Source organism: Serpula lacrymans, assembly GCF_000218685.1.
Source record: "Serpula lacrymans var. lacrymans S7.9 unplaced genomic scaffold SERLAscaffold_6, whole genome shotgun sequence".
NCBI classification, from domain to species: domain Eukaryota; kingdom Fungi; phylum Basidiomycota; class Agaricomycetes; order Boletales; family Serpulaceae; genus Serpula; species Serpula lacrymans.
In genome coordinates this window covers 737652-757634 of record NW_006763295.1, presented here as the reverse complement: position 1 = coordinate 757634, position 19983 = coordinate 737652, and the positions used below count along the sequence as shown (strand labels likewise).

The 19983-nt window shown below is 45.2% G+C and overlaps 8 protein-coding genes across 8 annotated transcripts; 3 read left to right on the top strand and 5 right to left on the bottom strand.

Annotated features, from left to right (window-relative positions):
• Positions 1-112: 112 nt before the first annotated feature.
• SERLADRAFT_465320 (uncharacterized protein) lies at positions 113-2539 on the top strand (the record flags this gene model as incomplete). The annotated part of the gene is made up of 7 exons (XM_007317393.1): positions 113-226; positions 289-789; positions 843-978; positions 1038-1367; positions 1433-1567; positions 1620-1824; positions 1879-2539. The coding sequence occupies 6 exons, from the start codon at positions 444-446 to the stop codon at positions 2347-2349; spliced, it is 1623 nt and encodes a 540-aa protein (XP_007317455.1).
• A 47-nt stretch (positions 2540-2586) lies between these two features.
• On the bottom strand, positions 2587-3540 carry SERLADRAFT_465319 (uncharacterized protein; the record flags this gene model as incomplete). The annotated part of the gene is made up of 4 exons (XM_007317392.1): positions 2587-2726; positions 2811-2995; positions 3082-3238; positions 3307-3540. 4 exons carry the CDS (start codon positions 3415-3417, stop codon positions 2667-2669), a joined length of 513 nt encoding a protein of 170 aa, XP_007317454.1.
• SERLADRAFT_355643 (uncharacterized protein) lies at positions 3539-8156 on the bottom strand (the record flags this gene model as incomplete). Its single annotated transcript, XM_007317391.1, has 13 exons — positions 3539-4367; positions 4411-4545; positions 4601-4807; positions 4864-4983; positions 5039-5207; positions 5408-5620; positions 5669-5910; positions 5967-6379; positions 6435-6796; positions 6856-7034; positions 7091-7378; positions 7433-7824; positions 7881-8156. 13 exons carry the CDS (start codon positions 8104-8106, stop codon positions 3663-3665), a joined length of 3651 nt encoding a protein of 1216 aa, XP_007317453.1.
• Positions 8157-8430: 274 nt separating this feature from the next.
• On the bottom strand, positions 8431-10772 carry SERLADRAFT_368727 (uncharacterized protein; the record flags this gene model as incomplete). Its single annotated transcript, XM_007317390.1, has 17 exons — positions 8431-8470; positions 8539-8676; positions 8736-8816; positions 8874-9257; positions 9322-9482; positions 9536-9579; positions 9635-9653; positions 9707-9737; positions 9789-9812; positions 9864-9885; positions 9947-10077; positions 10129-10204; positions 10252-10289; positions 10341-10369; positions 10422-10501; positions 10564-10580; positions 10630-10772. The coding sequence occupies 17 exons, from the start codon at positions 10770-10772 to the stop codon at positions 8431-8433; spliced, it is 1458 nt and encodes a 485-aa protein (XP_007317452.1).
• A 1455-nt stretch (positions 10773-12227) lies between these two features.
• Positions 12228-13433, top strand: SERLADRAFT_414962 (uncharacterized protein; the record flags this gene model as incomplete). The annotated part of the gene is made up of 3 exons (XM_007317389.1): positions 12228-12770; positions 12827-12928; positions 12983-13433. The coding sequence occupies 3 exons, from the start codon at positions 12228-12230 to the stop codon at positions 13265-13267; spliced, it is 930 nt and encodes a 309-aa protein (XP_007317451.1).
• A 160-nt stretch (positions 13434-13593) lies between these two features.
• SERLADRAFT_407760 (uncharacterized protein) lies at positions 13594-15138 on the bottom strand (the record flags this gene model as incomplete). The annotated part of the gene is made up of 5 exons (XM_007317388.1): positions 13594-13962; positions 14019-14180; positions 14220-14477; positions 14530-14919; positions 14962-15138. The coding sequence occupies 5 exons, from the start codon at positions 15136-15138 to the stop codon at positions 13594-13596; spliced, it is 1356 nt and encodes a 451-aa protein (XP_007317450.1).
• A 315-nt stretch (positions 15139-15453) lies between these two features.
• SERLADRAFT_437083 (uncharacterized protein) lies at positions 15454-18860 on the top strand (the record flags this gene model as incomplete). Its single annotated transcript, XM_007317387.1, has 11 exons — positions 15454-15790; positions 15856-16229; positions 16278-16508; positions 16566-16748; positions 16800-17219; positions 17268-17422; positions 17478-17574; positions 17635-17799; positions 17856-18038; positions 18090-18389; positions 18444-18860. 11 exons carry the CDS (start codon positions 15454-15456, stop codon positions 18858-18860), a joined length of 2862 nt encoding a protein of 953 aa, XP_007317449.1.
• Positions 18861-19501: 641 nt separating this feature from the next.
• SERLADRAFT_465305 (uncharacterized protein) lies at positions 19502-19983 on the bottom strand (the record flags this gene model as incomplete). The annotated part of the gene is made up of 2 exons (XM_007317386.1): positions 19502-19918; positions 19948-19983. 2 exons carry the CDS (start codon positions 19958-19960, stop codon positions 19686-19688), a joined length of 246 nt encoding a protein of 81 aa, XP_007317448.1.

The following is a 19983-nucleotide window of genomic DNA, read 5'->3' as shown; positions in this document are numbered from 1 at the left end:
GCAGGTACTGTCATGTAATACCCGAGCCATATCTGTACATGTTATTACGTACCGCTTCCTCGATATGCAACTTAAGTATCCATGGTTTGGTCCTGGCTGCTGATTGCGACCTCTTTTGGTTATGCCATCTGATGATCATTCACCCATTGGCTAGACGCTGATATTTGTCTAGCTTACACCGTTTTTTTTAACAGCAGGTACGTACTTGCGGTAGCCCGTCGGGGTGGTGAGTGTTTTTACTGCCATCTTATGCGACTGTAGCTTTGATGCGAGTTTCACAATGTTTTGGATAAACATATGATATCTCGCCCGGAAATGACGTCGGCTCGGATCCCGGATGTGGTACCCAACTGACGGATATTTCGGAGTCCCGCCAAAACTACATAACCAAGTTGCAGTTCTACCTTTCACATTACACACTTCTCCCCTTTACAGCAATCAACATGGTCTCAGGCGTTGTAATCCACACAAAAGTTGCTCAGAAGGCTCAGACAGAGATATTGACCGATGGAGCTTTGGCTTTTCTCGCAGCTCTCCACAGAACGTTCGAAAGTACGAGGCAGAACCTCCTCGTCGCCCGCGATGTTGCACAGCGCAAGTATGACTCAGGGGCTCCCCTCGACTTTGCCCCGGAGACTGCTCATATTCGTGCGGAACCCTCATGGCACTGTGCTGCCCCTGGCCCAGGACTAGAGGACAGGCGGGTTGAAATCACTGGCCCAACTGACCGTAAGATGGTCATCAACGCGCTCAACAGTGGTGCGAAGACCTTCATGGCTGATTTGGAAGGTGAGCGTGCAAAATATCCATCATTCGAACCGTGTGTTGACATGCTGCCGAAGACTCGAGCGCTCCTACCTTTACCAATATGATAGTTGGCCAGGTCAACTTGCGCGACGCTATAAAGCGTGAGATCGACTTCGAGTCTGGAGGAAAGCAGTACAAGTTGACAGAAAACCCCTGTGTCCTCCTTGTTCGGTTTGTCAAAAAAAAATGTAACGTCTTACACACCTTACAAGCTGACTCTTGTGATCTAGTCCTCGCGGTTGGCATCTTGACGAGCCCAGGTTGACTGTAGATAACACTCCTATTTCTGGGTCGCTCTTCGACTTTGCCCTCTATTTCTATCACAATGCTCATGAACTCGTGAAGCGTGGTTCAGGACCATACTTTTACCTACCGAAGATGGAGCATTATCTCGAAGCTCGTCTCTGGAACGATGTCTTCTTATTCTCCCAGTCATATATCGGAATGGCCCACAACACCATCCGAGCGACCGTGTTGATTGAGACTCTCCCGGCTGCGTTCCAAATGGAGGAGATACTTTTCGAGCTCAGGAATCATTCGTCCGGACTCAATTGTGGCAGGTATGAGGTATTTTTGTGCTATGGCACTCATGTGAGCGGTCACTTGCTAATCGCTATAACTTTAGATGGGATTATATATTCAGCGCAATTAAGAAGCGCAGGGCTGACAGGGGCGCCGTACTTCCTGATAGGAAGGATGTCACCATGACTGTTCCATTCATGGACGCCTATGTGCGTCTCCTGATCCAAACATGTCATAGGTAAGCATCATCTGCTACTCTGTTTTGAGAGTATCGCTTATAGTCTTCATAGACGCAAAGTGGCTGCTATTGGAGGCATGTCCGCTCAAATCCCCGTTAAGAATGACCCCAAAGCCAACGAGATAGCCATGGAGAAAGTACGGGCTGACAAGTACCGCGAAGTTACAAATGGACATGACGGTACCTGGATCGCACATCCTCTCATCAATGAGATTGCACGCAAGATTTTCGATGAGAACATGTTAGGTCCCAACCAGGTACGCTTAACTTTCGGTACTCTCAGGGCGTCGCACTGAACTTTATTGTTACAGTACCATGTCCGCCGCGAAGACGTGAGGGTTGCAGCAGCAGACCTACTCAGCACATCTTTCCCAGGCAAGATCACTGAAGAGGGTGTGCGTGCCAATGTCGCTGTTTGCCTTGGCTATACAACTGCCTGGATTGGTGGCAATGGCTGTATTCCCATGAACTACCTGATGGAAGACGCTGCGACTGCAGAGATTGCTCGCGTGCAGCTATGGCAGTGGGTCCATTACGCTTCACGTATGGATACCGGAGAACCGATAACCACGGATTATGTTGATCGCGTTATCACTGAGCAAGCACCAACTATCAAGAAGCTTGTTTCAGGCATTAAAGAAAGCGACTTAAGGATAACGACGTCGTATCTGAAGAGTCAGATCAGGCAGCAGTGGCCGAGCGAATTTTTGACTTCTGACTTGATGCCATACTTGTCGATGGCAGATGGTGTCGAGGAAAAGTGGCAAAGGAGCGCGCTCTAGAAGGACGCTGCTTCTTGGAAATCGTATTTGCATGTTTTCGTTCTGTACTCATCTCATCTTCTAGTGTACGATTACTGGGTGTTGTGATGGTGACTCGCATCTGTAACTTGTACACTTAGTATTGTAGCTATCCAGGATTCGCATAAGTTAATATCGTAATCATATTTTTTGAAGCTGAACTTTTGATTCACCTTTTCAGTATGCTTGCCATGCGGCTTTTTCTCACTTATCGAGAAATGAACTAACAAAGTTGCAGTTGCCTATCATAAAACAGTCGAGTGCCTAATGTAGTCAATGTCAAAAGCCCTGATCGCTGTCTACGCCTTGGACACGTTAACCACCGCGCCGTGCTTGAGCGCCCGACTATAAGGACAAGCCTAGGCATATAAAAGTCAGTCATAAAAATATAACAATAGCCGGCATAGGGCTTGCTATGCGAGATCTATCGAAAAATCACACACCTCATGTCCAGCCTTGATGAGCTCTTCGTCTTCTACACCTTCGACTTTGATATCGACGGCGATACCAAAGCCGCCTAATTCTTCTGGCTCGCCGAGATGCACGCTCGTGTAAATCACCGCGTTTTTTGCGGCATCCGTCTTTCCCGTTTTTCCGGCCATCATCTGTAGTGCACCCAAAAAACATGCTGCACCCAGATATAGACATAGATATTTAGGGGGATGTATATTTTAGACTCGTGCGCCTGCAGGAGACCCGAGAGGGATTACTTACATGCGTAACCCATGGCAAAAAGCTGTTCGGGGTTCTGTCCGTCACCTTTCCCTCCCAATGACTTGGGCATTGCAAGGCGCAGTGTCAACCCGTCGTCATCGTCGGACTTGACCTCCCCATTGCGCCCTTGACCAGCTGCTGAAGCATGGGCAGTGTACTATATGCGTCACGTAAAAAAGAAAGTGAAAACGCGGTTCACATGAAGTAAAACAGGCTCAGATATACTTTGTGATGTTTGAGTGTCATCAATGTCCTTTGAGACATTACGAAAGGCCTCGAGGCTTGAGCTGCACGAACACACGACACATTCAAACCACGCGCGCTGCGACTCAGCATGATGATATGATAGATTTTTGGTGTTTGGAAAGGAATATGAGTGGAAGACAACAAGGAATAACGGTACCTTGGCTGCGAATACGTTACAGGCTATATATATGATCGCACTGACAGGCTGGAGATCGGTCAACAAACGTCATCACAGATCGAATATGTGATGCTACGACATACATCACATTATTATATGCAACATCAGACAACAAATAATAAAATACAGAGTTAGTTGATTCTACATTCATGAACACCTAGAACCCACTGGCAGTTACGCGCAGTTGTTCAAGCTTTTTTAGCACCTCACCCACCGTCCGATCGAGTTCACCAGCAATAGCGCTCTGCTTTGTGCCAGGTAATCGCGCATACGTCTCGCAAAGATCACCATCGACCACCGACTTGACTGGCGTGTAGTAGCCTCGCCAACTAAGCTGGTCTCGCCCGACTAAACTTCCCTGCTCAGTGCGCATGTGTTGCTCCAGTGTTGAAATAAAGTCCACGTCTTCTTTCGACACGAAAGGGACGAGAATACCAATTGTGCCGTGCAGTCCGGTATACAACAGTACCTCGCGACCACCAGCAACCAACGAGACCTTGTTGATAGAAGTAACAAGATCACCAATGTGGAAATGAGCAAGCATCTTGGTCTTGTGAGGTGCGCCCATAAGTAATCCCTTTTCATGGAGGATGCCTGCACCAGTAGGATCGTCGTCGACTTGCTCCGACACTTTCGGGTCAAGCCTATTGACAAAAATATTGCCAAAGCGGTCACCCGCAGCGATTGTCGTGTAGTCTACCATCGTCGTCGCAGTAATCCATCTAGGCTGGTTATCGTCCGCAAATACTAAAAGACGATTTTCAGGAGCTTTGTAAGCGACAAATGATATTGACTCTTGCATATCGCCAACGATTATTCGAGAGCCCTGAGTGTTCAACGTGACGATAGCTGTGGAAAAAGTCTACTATATGTGTTACTATGAATAATAATATGTATGAGCTAACAGCTCTTGCCTTGTTTTCAACCTTTCGTAGAAGTTTCTTTTTCCCGATATCGTAAATTCTAAGAGCCTTTCCTACTCCGGCCACCAGGCGACCTTGGAAAGCCATTAATGCCAGAGGAACATCATCTGTTTCAGTCTATGCCATCATTGTAAGCATAATTCGATAGTAAAGTAAGAAGGCTAAGGCTGACCTTATGTAGCAACTCTAAGCCCGTACCATCCTCTGTAAACTTGTATGTTCGCAAAAATCCACTACTACATGACCGAGGAGCAAGGAATGTATCTGCTGCAGTACCAACCACCAGATGCAATTCGTTTCCACGAGCGGAAAATGGCACAATAGCAAGAGAAAAAGCACACTCGTTACTATCTAGAGTTATCATGCTGAGCGTTTTGGCCTGCGTCATATATATCAGAGACAGCTATCACTGGGGCGATGAAATAAAAAGTATACCTCAACAGGGTCAATGATCCGAATGGCAGATGCCCATGTTCCAGCCGGAGCTTTTGGTCGACCAAAGACTTCAGGTGGCAAATCAAGCATATTATCGTCTACCATTTTACCCCTCTGCCTCTAACAGGCCTATGTCAGTACTGACATGCCGGTATAGAGGTTTAATTATACATACCATTTCATCCAATCTTTTAGCTGCCGCATCTTCCCCCAGAACACGGTGATCACCTTCAATGAGGTAAAAATATCGGTTTGTTGGATGTGATATGAACTTGCGCGGAGTGTATGAAAGAGGTATCGTGTCTTGTTTCAGCTTTGTACCCAGCTTGGGAATCTGGAATATACTGGAGAGAAAAAAGAATACGATTGATCAGAACCACCGCAGAAACAGTATTCGATCCAAGAAAGAAAAAAGGTTGTCTCAGTAGGAACAATTGGTACAAATTAAAAGTTCTTCGACATCGTCCCAATAAGGGTTTACGGTCTCTTGTTTACATCTCGGACAACCTCTTCTTTGTGAACTTAATGAATGTTAGATACTCACCGTAATACACTACCGGCGATACCAATAAGCCCTTCTGGACTGAGCTCTGCAGAAAAACTCCATGCATAATCAAGGTTCTCGAAAATTAGTGGTGTGAAGTGCATCAGATTTTGGTGTGTATAGTTAAGCCAGGATCTTGATGAAAGTGCAAGGATGGCAGGATTCCCATGAATTTGTACGCGAACCAAGCGTATGGGCCTTGTCCCTAAGAAGCTGTTTACAGATCAGTAAGGGTATATAAGGTTTTCTTTAAGCACGAACCGAGTCCTCGTGTCGGTCAACTGGCCATTGATTGGATCGAGTACCGTGCGCAGTAACACACCATTTTGTAAGCCGATATTCACAAACATAGTTGGCTGCGTTTTGTTGATACTCGCGTCCAGCATATCGGCAATACAAATGGCTGAAGGAGGTGCGGTTAAAGCTTGTAAACTAATGGTTTCCAGGGTACTCTCAGGGTCCAAAGAAATGATACGGACAGTCTGGTCCTCACACCCAACAGCCTGGAATAGTAAATAGACGTTAACAAGATATAAATACTGAGAAACCAACCACATACAAGATAAGGAGTCCTCTGGCGGCCTTCAGGAACCTCACCAACACTTAAAGCCAACACAGTGGAGCCCATTGCCTTGCGATCTTGGTACTCGTTGAGTTGTCCATCCAAGTCAAGCTCGAAGTAAACCAGCTCAGCGGAGCTTAGGGCAACAACGACCTGCCTTTTATTGGTTGCCGCACTGACTATAGTCTTGCCTTGGGGAACACGCCATTCGTTGACGCGTCGGTCGGCCAAAACGTGACGAATACCCTGGGGATGTACCTGCAGTAGGGCATCGGCACCAATTTGTTGAACGGCCAATGTCGGAGCAGACGAAAGGAAACCAGTGTCCTGAACTTCCTCGATGGTTTCGCCAATAGACAAGACGAGAGTACCGTTCACGAATGAGAGAATAATATACGAGTCGAAGGGATCTAAAAAATACGTTAGAGCGCAATTAACAGTTTATAGGTGCGGTCGCAAACTTACCGTCCTCTTTCCGTTTAGTAGTCCAGACAGCATTGGGAATACCTGGCAATTCAGAGCTAACGGATTCTTCAACATCGAGACCATGCCTTAGCATTCGAAGTGAGCTACGTGCCCCACGCCCACAGGCGGCAAAAATTTGTGGAGTATCCGAGTTGGGTAGAATATTCATGACCTTCGAGTCCAGTATTGGATCTAATGATTCCATTTCGTCAGCGAGTGCAAGGTTATCTAAAGCACGAGGATGAAAATGTGCATGAGGCAAGGGCATTGAAGGTTCGGCCATGCCGAACGAAGGGTAAGACGTGGAACTGAATTCTGGCTCGTTGTCATCATCACCTAATTTTTGAAATTGGTAAAGATAACTGGAAAACAGAAGTCAGTTATTCATTTTCAGGCGAGTCGTCAGCAAAACCAGACTTACTGATTTCCGAACTCAGACGCAACAAAAAGGAAACCAGATTTGAGAATACAAAGACTGGATGCCACAGGTACAGTATCAAAATACTTGATTTTTAATGCTTTCACTTCATCATCTTCATGCTCGATGGTCACCTTGTACAGATCACCGTCTTCGCTTTGCAAAAGGAAGAAGAAAGCACCCTATAGAAAGAAAGAAATGAGACCAAATTAAAAATACGTAGTAACCCATGACCAACCTTCATTTTATGCATCACAGCGGCTACGATAATAATGCCTCGTTCAGGATCTTCAAGCGGATGTCGTCGTCGCGGTATAGGAATGCGATGCTGAGGAACACCCATATGTCTATATATAATATGGTCTTCACAACAAACCAACACGCCAGAAGGGCCATCAAAGCGCTCTGAAGATGCCAACTGTCCACCAGGAACTTGCACAAGCAGGTTAGCCCGGGGATCGGTTGGTTCACTCCACTTTCTAACAACATGATTAAGGCCCAGGTCAAGTTCGTAATATGTTAACATCTGGAATTTAGACAGGTAAGGATGATTCAATAGATGAATCGCGAAATGACTAACTTTTTCGGCGTTGTTAAAAGCCTCACCAGTTGGATCCTGGTCTGATTCAGTGTAATCAACTTCCAGAGCAGCAAATAAGGGGTTCTCAAATCCGACGTCAAGACCAACTATATGGTGAATAATTGCTGCATTTTTGTGCGCCTCGAGAGGTGATGAAATCGTTAAGTTCGCAGCAGCATCTCGGTTGAGGATGTACACGAGCTTGGCTTTTTCCATCGCAGATATCATGACACTGCGTCCCTTTGGGTCCGTAGCAAGATATTGACCAGGAACAATACGCCGCGAACCGGATTTTCCAAAAGTTTCTTGGTGAAGCTTAACGAAACTTGAAGTACGTGGATCATAATCCAGAATAACAATGCGGCCCGAGTCTGACCCTACTATTGCGTAGTCTGAGAAAATAGAGCGTAAATGCACGAAGATGAAGCGCATACGTACAATTGCTCACCCTTCGTACCACCCGTCAACCGAAAAGCAGCGAGAGAACGGATGGAGCCAAACACGTCCGTGGCAATGACGGTAGACAACTTCCCGGTTTGCACATCTGGTCGTAGAAGTTCAAGACGAGTTCCATGGGATACGATGATTTCTTGTTGTCTGACCCCAGAAAAGTTGCCCACAATAGCCTGGGTCACTGCAGAAGGAGGTTGCAGTGTTAAATTGTACAAATGCATCCTGACCACTTGTGGCGAATCACTCAAGACCCACACAGAGCAGAAGAAATCAGAATTTCGAGGGGACAAAAGAAAAGTTGGGAAGAAGGTGGTTTAGCGCGAGCAAGGTTTGGTTTGCAGAGTGTTGACATGTATTTGATATGTGGCACTGACGTGCCACTAGATATTTGGAAATCACAAAAATCGACAAAAAGTACATTACGCACAGCCCTGCCTTGAGAGCGAGAAACCGCAAAAATAAGAAAAGAGAAAATTTCGTGCTGAAGAAAAGCTAAAGGATTATCGTAACATATTTTCTAGTCCTGAGACGGCAGACTGACGGTGCTACTCGTAGTGTGCTATGTAGACCCATTGATAATGAGGCCTTTTAGATTATATATCTAGTTTTCAACATAGTTAGCAAATCCATGACGACGTCGTCGTTGGTCATACCTAAATAACGGGCTCTCGTCGCCCATGTCCTTGAATTGGTCTTCTTGCGTATCGCTTATATTTTCGGCAAGACAGAGAGCTTCTTTTTCTTTGTTAAGTCTGGTATAGTTCCACATCTTTAACGCGCTCAAAATTATACTAGAGGATATAGGGAGGTGTAATCAAGCGCGTGTGTCATGAAGTTGGGATACGCATACCTGAGGCCGAGGAATCCCATCATCGTTCCATGTCCGATATGGAAACGAGGAGGGTCGATATAGACAAATGAGGAGCATATGCTTGAAAAGTTATTGTCATTATATGTAGGTTCAAGAAAAGGTGAAATTGTAACACACCCTCCAAGATTGCCAATACCGATAACCATAGCAATCGCAACTCCTCGCTTCATGTCGCCACCTGCACCACTGGCAACCCAAGCTAGTTCGACTGCCACAGTTGGAAAGACGCCGACGGCAGCTAGAATTGCACCAGCGTAAGATGGACCAGGCCTATCTTCCACGTACAAGATAATGAATCCTATAAGGGACACAAGCGCACAGCCAATGATGTATGGTCCCCGCAATTGATGCTTATCAGATATGATGCCAACGACAATGGTGAATATGCAACCCGCAACGAAGGGAGGGACAGATAAAAGTTGAGCGTTCGCCGCGGAGTAGCCAAGCTCGTTGATGATCGTGGGCATGAACAAAGCAATGCAATAAACTGGGACTAAAATGCTGAAAAGAACATAAAGAACACGCATGAATGCAGGGAGAAAATGAGAAAATGGAAGAAAAATACCCGATGAATATTCCAAGATGCATATACGTTTTGTAGTCCTTTATGGCCTGGAACACAAAGTTTTTGTCGTAATGGGTTGCAAGGGAGCGAGAGTCTTTCTTCAACATTTCTACAACGGTGATCCGCTCCTTATGAGTCAAGAACGCTGCAGTTTCTGGGTACTGAAATGAGACAATATATGAGCGAAGGTATTTTGAAGCATGGTTTCACTTACATCGTGCATGAAGAAAAACGACAATACTGCAATAATAATAGTGGCTATTATGACATCAACATATTGAAAATTACGTGTAGGTGTATCTGGCCGACTTACCTAGGCCTTCTAAGCAGAACTAAGATCGATAGGAATGAGCATGTTGTAGCCGATAGAGACATCTTCACTCACAATCCATTGCCAGCCGTGTAATCCCCCGACTCTAGACTTTATGTCATGACACTTAACACCCTAGGTAATTCAAGCGACATACCCTTCCATTCGTTCAATTCCAAAACTTAATCACGAGATGTCAACACAGTACGTGGTAAGAATAGAATGTACGCACGCTAAAAGACCTCCAAATGCACCTGACAAAAGGCAACTACTTAATCTTTCCGATCATATACGACCAATCACAGAACTACCCACCTGCAATAGTAGCAGCCGAGAAGAATATTGCGACTCGCTTTGCTTGTTCTGCTCTGGGATACCATAGTGAAATATAATAGGTCACTCCAGGAAACAGTCCAGCCTCTGTTAAACCTAAGAAGATTCGACAGCTGCGAACCGAGTTAGCTGCAACAGTCCGAAAAGAAAATAGGACTACGTACACTATCAAAGAAGAATAGCTATTAACAAGACACATTAAAGTTATGACCAGACCCCACGCCACCATGATCAGAGGAACTTTATGACAGTCAGCAAGACAAAGAGAGCATGTTTAGAAGACATACTCCATCGAGATGGGCGAAACACTTTGAGAGCGATATTCCTGTAACACAGTTATTAAATCTGTGATGTATAACTTATGCTACATCCTTACGAGGGTACTTCAGCCAAACAGTAGAGAATCTAGCAAGAATATCAACGAGTTGATGATGAACATAATTAGAAGGTGACTCACATAGAACACGGCCGACGCTGTGTTATATCTCAGTCCCACCAAATTCAAGTCTGCCGCCATCCCAGCAACCTTGGCATTACCTGGATGATCGGCGTTTCGAGATCTTGTTACCCATTCGAGCAAGTCAACTAAGAATACTTGCCTACATTACTCCGATCCCTGAAGCTATGTTTAGGACTTGAATGCTTGTAACGTGCTGTAAACTTACAAAAAAGACAGCAAATAGAGCAAAGACACGAAAGGCAGCAAGTGCCAGTCAAGCTTTCTCAATATCCGCCTACGCTCCTGGGAGGTCAGTTCAATCGGGATGTCCTTTTCGCTATCCTGAATGGATGCACCATCTTCGTCCATTGCGTTGTTGGACAAGGATGCGGGCGGGAGCTTGGCCATTGAAAAGGGAAACGAAACCAAATCACAAGTGTCGCTGGGAGGGCTTCAAGTTGGGGCTTTTAAATTACTAAGTTACTTGGGGCCGCCAACATCCGTAACACTGTACCTGCCGACCATATCGCTTGACCAGCGCGCGGAATCAAATGTTAAATTCTCGCTCAGATGTGAGGCCTGTGAGGTCATGAGAACTGATACCGACCAGAACCGAGTAGCTACTGCACCTACTACTGGCTACAGCTATAGTAGGCGGTCAGTTCAATCCATATTTACTCAATCGCACTCGACTTCGAAGTAGGTTTGTCGCAAAAATCCGTTTTTCATGATTTGGCCGAATGCGACCTGATAACGCTGTAAGAAATTTGGATAACATATTAGATACAAAACGCTGCGGACAGGTTCGATCAGATGCCTGTAAGGATAATACGCGTGATGAGTGTGAATACGCTAGCCACGTTGATCGCGCTGACATGGTTGATCGTGCTGACACGGCTGATCGCGCTGAAGTGCCGAAGTACGCTGATCGAGCTCACCAGACTGACCTGTCAATTCAGCCTGAGTGCTGTGATCAATGATATCCGTCGATTCAGGCAGAGGACACGGACAACGCTGACCTGGTATCAGTAAGGCTCAACAGTCCTATCGCGCCTGGTTCGGCCTAATACGGAGTTTTTAATATATGCTTTTGTTTGCTTTTTGCCGGTTTTCAATTTTAAAGCTTAGAGTAAAAAGAGACAATAGAAGCCATAGTATTTCGTTGTAAATAGTATCTACTAGTTGTTAAAGTGATATCCCCGAGGTAGATTTGTATATTACTAAGCCATTAGTATCAGTAAATACCGTACACGTTGATTCATGATTCTCATCCCATTCCTCAGATGGGTAGCAAGTTGAGTGATAATGCAAGCATTAATATGGGATGGTCCAGGCATCGGAAGGGGAAATTTTGCTCCTAGTGTTGCAGAAACAGCCAGCGAGACTGACTGCTTGATGGCTGCTATAGCGGAAGACAACATTGAGGCTGATGCCAAAGTCAGAAAGATTATAATACATACCTGAGTAGTGCGGCTCCTAGCCGTGTTCTTTGTTGGCTGCTGGCTTCCTCGTTTAAACATCAGGGTTGATTGGCTCTGCAAGCATATTTGAGTTATCAATAAATGAGTGTGCATCGTGTAGCCTGATGACATACCTTGTAAGTTTGAAGACTCAAAGGCCTGCAACATCAAGTGTTCGTGTTGGTGGTATTCAAAAGGGAGAAAGCATGTGAACGACAGGCGGGAGCCTCGCCCTCCTTATACACAACATGTGGCGCTGGTGGAGCTAGAAACGTCATGATTAGTTAATTATCAAGAGATACTGTATCCTCGCTCACTGGAAGTGGAGCCCAACAATACACTTGGACCCATAATCCAACAACCCATGCCATCATACACAGGAAAGCGACGACGACGTAGTTCCACGCCTTGTATTGAAGAGACGTCGTCGTCAGAAAACAGCTCAAAGTCATCTACTTATAATAATGCTGCTCCCACAGTTCTTGCACATGCTGCCGAAGGTCCCAGTAAACTCGAGCAACACTGGCTGAAAATTCATGGAGACACATATTCAGTAAAGCAGAAGGAAAATAATGCAGGGCTTGTAGCTGCAACAAGTCCCCTGGTCTCACCTCGTACACCTACGCCGCCTCCGCCAACCAAAGACTCTCCAGTGCTGAGATTGGGCTCCACAAGCACGCACACATCTGACGGTGTGATATCATACCATGATGGTGGTGGATTTGGTCAGGGTTGTCCTGTGGATAGAAAAGGGCGTTATAAGTACAATCGGCTTGAACGATACCAGCAAAGTACCCCGAGTTTTTCGACACCCACTAAATCCCGGGTAGATGACACAGCGAGTGCTGATAAACTTCCTACGCCTGGTGTGAACCTGGTCAATTCTTTTAATGCGGCAAACAAAGAGGTAAGAAATTCAATACACAAGAATTATGTTTTGTGACTTACCAGTTTGATTGAAAGAACTCTGTGGTAAATGTTGCCGAGACAACAGGAAAAAGTGATGGAAAAGGCACCGTCCCTTTGAAGCGTCACATAGGTGATCAAGATACCATTGACAATGAGGTACACATATTGAGATCACAGTAATTTGGGCTCACCGTTGGTACCATTCAGCAGATGGTCAATATTATTCCCCCATTGACTCCTGGGACCGGTCGTGGGGCGCGTCAATTCCTCGTATCACAAATGGAGCTCTCACCGCTTAACCCAGGGAAAAGGAGGAGAGTTGCAAGGTCAGAAGCACCAGACAGTCGAGTCTCTCAAGATTTGGAAGAGACATTGCGGAACATCGAAAAGAATCTTGATGAGGTGGGAAAAGTGTTGAAAGAAGACGTTGGAGGGGCGATCCGCGAGCAGACTGAAGTGCTGAAGGGTGTTCTCCATGAGTTTGTGTCAAAGTAGAGCGGGTACAAATCACTGCTGTATCATTATTGTTGATTGTGTTAGTAAAGACTGTACGAACCTGCCTTTCTCTTTGTCCAACTTGTCTCCCATAGTCTTGGACAGTTTCTTGAACTCGTGTTTGGACTTGGCGTTATCGACACCTCAGTTACAGTTTGAGTCGTCCAGATTTAAGCTTGATTGAAGCTTGATTGAAGCTTGATCGATTGATCATTGATAAGATTACAAAGCCAATCAGTCATTCAAGGTCTGGCCATTGATAACATCAATTCGCTAGTATTTGTATCTTATCTAATAACAGAGGCACTATCTATACACATGTGCCTTCACTCCTCGAAGTTATCGCTTCCATCTTCGCTGTTCCCACCCTCGTTGAGTCCCCCAGAGCCTCGTTCAGAATGGCTGTTATGGCCTTCGGGCTGTTCATATCCATCCTCATCATGATTCAATGCAGCCATCACACTTTGCATTAATTGATCCCTGTCTGTGTTGCTCAGTTGGCCTGCGAGTCCATGGCTTGTATTGGGGAAAAGGACTTGATCCCACTCTCGGAATATATTGAGTACACTTTTTTTTTGTTTTTGAAGGCCGCTTAAAAGGTACTCCAGGTAGTTGTCAAAATCATCGTGCCAACGAATGCCAGATTCGTTCCCCTTTTCCTTGAGGCACTCGTCTGGAGATAAGGCCCAACGAGCCTAAATAAATCCCTGTATGTTAGTCAGATTTCTCTATGAGCTCAAGAAGTACTCACAAGGACAGCAGAAGCTGCGACCATGCCAGGCGTTGTATGGTTTAATCCCCATGTTAGATCCATCGTTTCATTGTTTCTTGCAGCACGGGAAGATTCGCCTTCGTTCATTGCAATTACGGATGCAGGCCCTCGTATGATACAGCTCATTGTCTGCTTGGTTGGCTTTTAGTTCTTATTTTTTTTCAGCTGTTATTGACTCACTTTCTGAAGAATTGGATTCAAAAAAACTGTTTGGATGTCGAAGCGTCCCTTGTAGTTACGATGAAGGACACTGACGTTCCATGGATGATACGTCGAGGTACCGTTTGCATTTTCTACCCGCCCAATATCTTCGCTAAACTTTGCACATCGTTTGCGGGATATCCTCAAGTCTTCCTCCGTGCAATTAAAAATGGTGGCACCTCGAGATCGAAGACGAGTAGCTGTGTTTGACCGCTGTTCTTGCATTCCATCACGGAACTGAAAATCAGGTGAGTTTCGAACACTGCTTACAAAATTCTGGACCACTCACTGAACGGCCTAACCAGTGATTCGGAAGGTCACCATGGTATGTGGCAGGAACAATGTCTAAAATATCACGAAGCTGACCTTGCACTTTAGCAGCTGTGCTGCCAAAACGGTCCAGTTTATCATACTCGTCGTCAATGGTTGTTTGAAAAGTCTTGGTAGGCTCATGTAGCCAAAGAGCATGAGTTATCTCAAACTGATGCCCCAGTCCCTTGATTACTTGCTCGTGGTGCGTGTCATCATCTCTTGAGCTCTTGGTTTTTTTTTCCTTCTTTGATCCCCTTTCAACAGACTCATCCTGATGTACCTCATTCATAGCATCGTCGTATTTACGACGCATAGTTTTAGCTTCTTCCTTTGCAGCATTAGCTGCAATTTGAGCGTTACGGGCAGCCTATATACACCATCAGCACATCTTTGTGGACAAGAAACTAACTGTCTCTACCTTATACAGTGATGCTGGTGACATTCGCAGACTGATTTGTGATAAATCACTATCTGATTCCGTGTTACTGATGGGTTTCTGCGCAGAGCTTGGATGCTCGTTACTATCTGGTGAGTCTGATACCTCTGAATCATCTCCACCTCTCTCTCGTTCACTATTGCCCTCCATTTCGGTACTAGACGCCTGTCTGCGTGAAACAACTCTGCTCTTTGCATAGGCTATTCTTCTTCCTGGAGCTTGAGCAGTCTGACGAGCAGCCTTTTGATTGGTAGAGGTCTTCTTCTTCTTGTCTTTGATATGTTTCTGTTTTTTTTCCATCTGCACTGTTTTGGTTGGAGACGAGCAACAGTGTGGAGTATCTGTTACTGACTCTGATTCAATTGTTACGTACACCAGGCTAACCGTGACTTGTAGATAACATCATGATCTATGATTTTCTCAACAACGACGTCTCCATGCTCAACTATACTAGCTAGCTACACTATGTCTCATATTCCTAGGACAACCGAGGCAAAAAAAGGACCATGGTGTAAATATTGTCAACAACACCGAAGCACACAGCGCTTTGACAAGCACATCAAGTCCTGCAAGGTCAGAAATCAGGAACAATTAGAGCTAGCGGCACGACAAGAAAACCATTCAGAGAAACGGTGCTTAGGGAGATCACTCGAGGAGCCAAATCAAAAAAGAAAGAAAACTGTTGAGGTGTTAACGTCTCTCTTTTTCAACTTCTTAAATTTACAGTTCTGTGCATCTTATCAGGCTGACGGAGACCAGACTCAAGTCAATGACGAGGTTGAAGCGGGTCCTCCAATCAGCGGTGCGGGAATATTTCATTTCATTCTGTCTTTCAACTGTGCCTGACAGACTTGAGTCTTGACTTAGCAGAATCTGGTAACGACGAAACCAATGTCCAACAGATATCAAGTGCAACTTTTATTCAAGTTGTCCACCATCCTCAAAGTGGGAAGCACGACCCAGTCATAATTCCCCTTGACAGTGTTATCCCTTCAGCTGATCAAGGCAACCACGAAGCTGGACTTGGCTCTGCATTGGAGATCAAACCGTGGGCGCCCTTTCGCAATCGTGCCGACTTTGAATATGCGGAAACAGCTGTCAAGGGATTATTAAGTAAAGCAATAGTAAACACACAGTTATATGGGATACATCATGGATGGGCAGATAATACTAACATTACATTTCGGAACTATGCAGACATCGAGAAGACTTTACAAGTAGCACGTGCGCAATATGTCCAGGTGGGCAAAGACGACCCTCAAAATCGATTCTTCTAACCTTTCTTTCAGTTTCAAGAAGGAAATGTTTCTGCATGTTATCTAGGAGAAACTCATTACTTCAAGTTTCAGTACCGAGATCCGTGGAAAATCTATCGCAACTGGATTATGGATGAGACATTAGCGCCTCTCATCCTTTGGCATCCTTGCCGCAAATATTATTGCCGTCGAAATGGTAGGATAGTCTTGAAAGAACGCATATACGACGAGTTCAATTCAGCCAACAAATGGTGGGACGTACAGGTAAATATATAGTATATACATTTACATGCTTTCTGATGTGGATTAATTTGAATGCAGGAATCCTTTCCACAAGAAGAACCACCGCATTGCTTTCTACCGATCTCTCTCTGGCTTGACAAAGGCAACATCACTAAGCGGGTCAAGAAGCACCCTATAATTATTCGTCCGCTATTTTTGCCGCGGGGGGTAAGAAATGCGTCGGGAAATGGAGGAGGTGTTCTTGTAGGGTATATGCCCATTGTAAGCGTTTTTTCTGCTACACAGGGGCTTCTTATTGCATTGTTTTTACAGCCTTTGGACCCGGCCGACCCATCTGACAGAAACACTGCTGATACCATTAAATGGCAGTGCTTCAAGCGTGAAGTTTACCACAAGGTTGCCGAAGTAATATTCCACTCACTACGATGGCCTGCACGCTTCGGAGAAGCAATGGCCTGTGGTGACAAAATTGATAGAGTGATACATCCAGGAATACCAGTCAAGTCTGTTGATGGCGAAGAAAGCTGTGCGCTAACAGCTACGCGTGCGGCCCTGGCCAAATTTCCATGCCCGAAATGTCTTGTCTGCCATGACAGTTTAACGAAACTATGCGGAAATTTTCAGTGTCGCACAACTGACAACATGGAGAAGGTGTACAAGCGTTCAATCACAGCATCAAATAAAACGGAGGCTGAACGAATCTTACAAGCCCACGGATTACATGCAACCAAGGTTTTCTCCCCGTATTTTTTTTATCTTCCACTCACTAGCTTTTTACAGAACTTTTTTTGGTCACTCGACCACTCAGACCCATATTGTTCCATTTCATACGATAAATTACACTCCGATGATCTAGGAAAATGGGGTAAGCACATCTGGCCGCTCCTCCTCACAGTGTTAGCAGAAAACGGAAACAAAGGCCATATGGCCAGAAAGTAAGTTTCAACTACACGTCAAACTTGACGTCTCACTAAAACTCGGGATATATAGCATGCGGAATGTATCAAGATGGCCTGGACTCAAACACTTCATGAACGTCACCACAGTCGAATATGCGGATGGTCAAGTGTTTTATGATATACTCAAGGTGCATAGTCCTTAATACATTATTTATTAGCGCTATACACTGACTTTTCTGTTCTTCTAGTGCATCCTCCCATGCATCGTCCAAATTCTCCCTAGGAACTCAACATTAGTACATGGTATCCGAGCCTATGCTAGATATCGGCTCATGATTGGCCTCAATTGTATGACCGAAGGGAGGACACACCGGCTAAAACAATATATTATTCAATATGAACAATGTTGTGAAGTGAGTAACGGTTCTACATGTGTCTTGATTGTTTTCTAATGGTTCTTATAATACAGCACATTTCAAACAATTACGAGAAGGACTTCCACTTTAGCAAGCAACACGCCATAAATCATATTCTCACAGAAATCCGGCAGAAGGGTGCAACGGATAACTACGACACACGAGTCAGCGAGGGCTTTCACCAAGAGGCGCAAGAAGCCTACGAGCAGACAAACCGGAAAGATACAGACAGCCAGGTAAGCAAACATATTTATGTGTACCAAAAGCCCGATGTTCAGTTTCCACAGATGGCTCGCATTGACGAGAACCAAGAAGCCATCGCCCACATACGGATGACCGTCGACAACTATGATAAAGCCCACCATAACGACACTGAGGACCAAGACTTAGGAGATGACGCTGGCAGAAATGATGACCAGAGGTCGACACAACCTACCCCCGATAACCACTGGATGCTAGGATCTCCCACAAACCTGACAAGCTCGGTAGTCATGGAGCATTGCGAGGGCCTCAAAGGATTTGACAAGCGTCTGCGGAGTTTTTTAGTCTCAAGTTGCAATGTAGCCGTTGGAGATGGTCCCATCTCAGTAAGCTGATATTAGATATACTTTACAGCTCTAACATTGTTCTATGTTCCACAGATCAGGAAATATCAATGCATTTATCTTAAGTATCAATCACACGAAGACTGGAGCGAAGGACGGGACATCCTTCGCTGCAACCCCAACTTCAATAAAGAATCACGCTTCGACTGTGTTCTCATTAACACAGACACATCGGAGCCAGTTCCTGCTCAACTCCAAACCGTCTTTCGATGTTTCCTTCAGTCCTCTTCGTTTGATATTGTGTCGGTCAAGATATTCAAGCCATCAAATGGAATTCCGAGGACCAGATGGTCGGGGGCACTTTTGTATGATGAAGCGAGAGATTTCAAGCTGGTCATGGCTAAGTCCCTGATTCGGGGAGCTCATATGATCGAGGCTTTTGATCTGAAGGAAGGCCGGTTTTATTTAAATGACTTGATTGATGGTGATATGTTCCTACGTTTCGGGAACTGACAACTAGACTGCTTTTATTGTTAACTACCACTAGTAAAATCTCAGGTGTCACATTTTGAACCGTTGAGCTAAGTCTGTCTGATGGCATCTATTTCAACCCATACATGCTCTCTTTTGATCTGGTCATGTCTGGTCAGAGAATATCTGTCGCTCGTATCCCTCTTACCCCAGCTAATCCGCCTGATCGTTTTCTGTCCCAGTTCCGATATGTTTCTCATCAGACACAATCTGTGTCTCTTATCTTCTTATCCCAGCTGATCCGCCTGATTATAGTCTGTTCTATTTCTGATCCGATTCTGATCACCAACGGCTCAGATCATCAGGTGGCCCAGGTAAGTTACAGACATTCGTAGGGTCTGATCTGGTTAAACGGATTTTTCCGACATTTAGACTCAGGAATTCGGAACCAACATACTTTGATAGAAGGAGATTGCGGCCCGGTGTCTGATTTTACTGCGATCCGCCGATGTGATGCATAATGCTAGCGCTTTGAATATGCTATCTCACTAACAGACATCCAGTGGCAAAATTTCGCTCGTAAATGGGCTGGATAATGCCACAATGTTAGTAGCTATCTTCCCGTCAGATGTGTAAGGTAAAAAAGGCTAAGAAGGATTCTTGAAGGTCAGATGCTTGATTTGCAGGATCAATATTCTTTGCCCAGAGCCGCACGATGTCACGCGGCGCATTCGAACGATGGTGATACAGCATAAGTTTACAGGTCTACAGCGGAATGAGTAATGCATAATACAGTATAATGGGGAAGACTGAGAACACGAAGACAATCATACAAGCTGTGTTGCGAATCCATGAAGGTAGCAGGCATTAAAAGTCGTCTGGGGCACCGAAAGTGTTATTCTTGGTTTTATCTCCTTTTTTCCCGCGTTTACTTCCTCTGCCTCGAGTGCTACCGCCTCTCCCACTTGCTGTTCTCGTTCTAGAAGTAGATTTGGTTGGTTTAGGTTTTGCTGATGATGCCCCGTTAGGACAGGCTGGAGAGAATTGTGATATCAAAAACTTCATATAAAAGCTGAAGACGTACCGGTGCTGTAGTGCCCAGGTTCACCACATCTATAGCACGTCCCTGATGCACTTCCCATGGATTTAGTTTGCTTGAAACCAC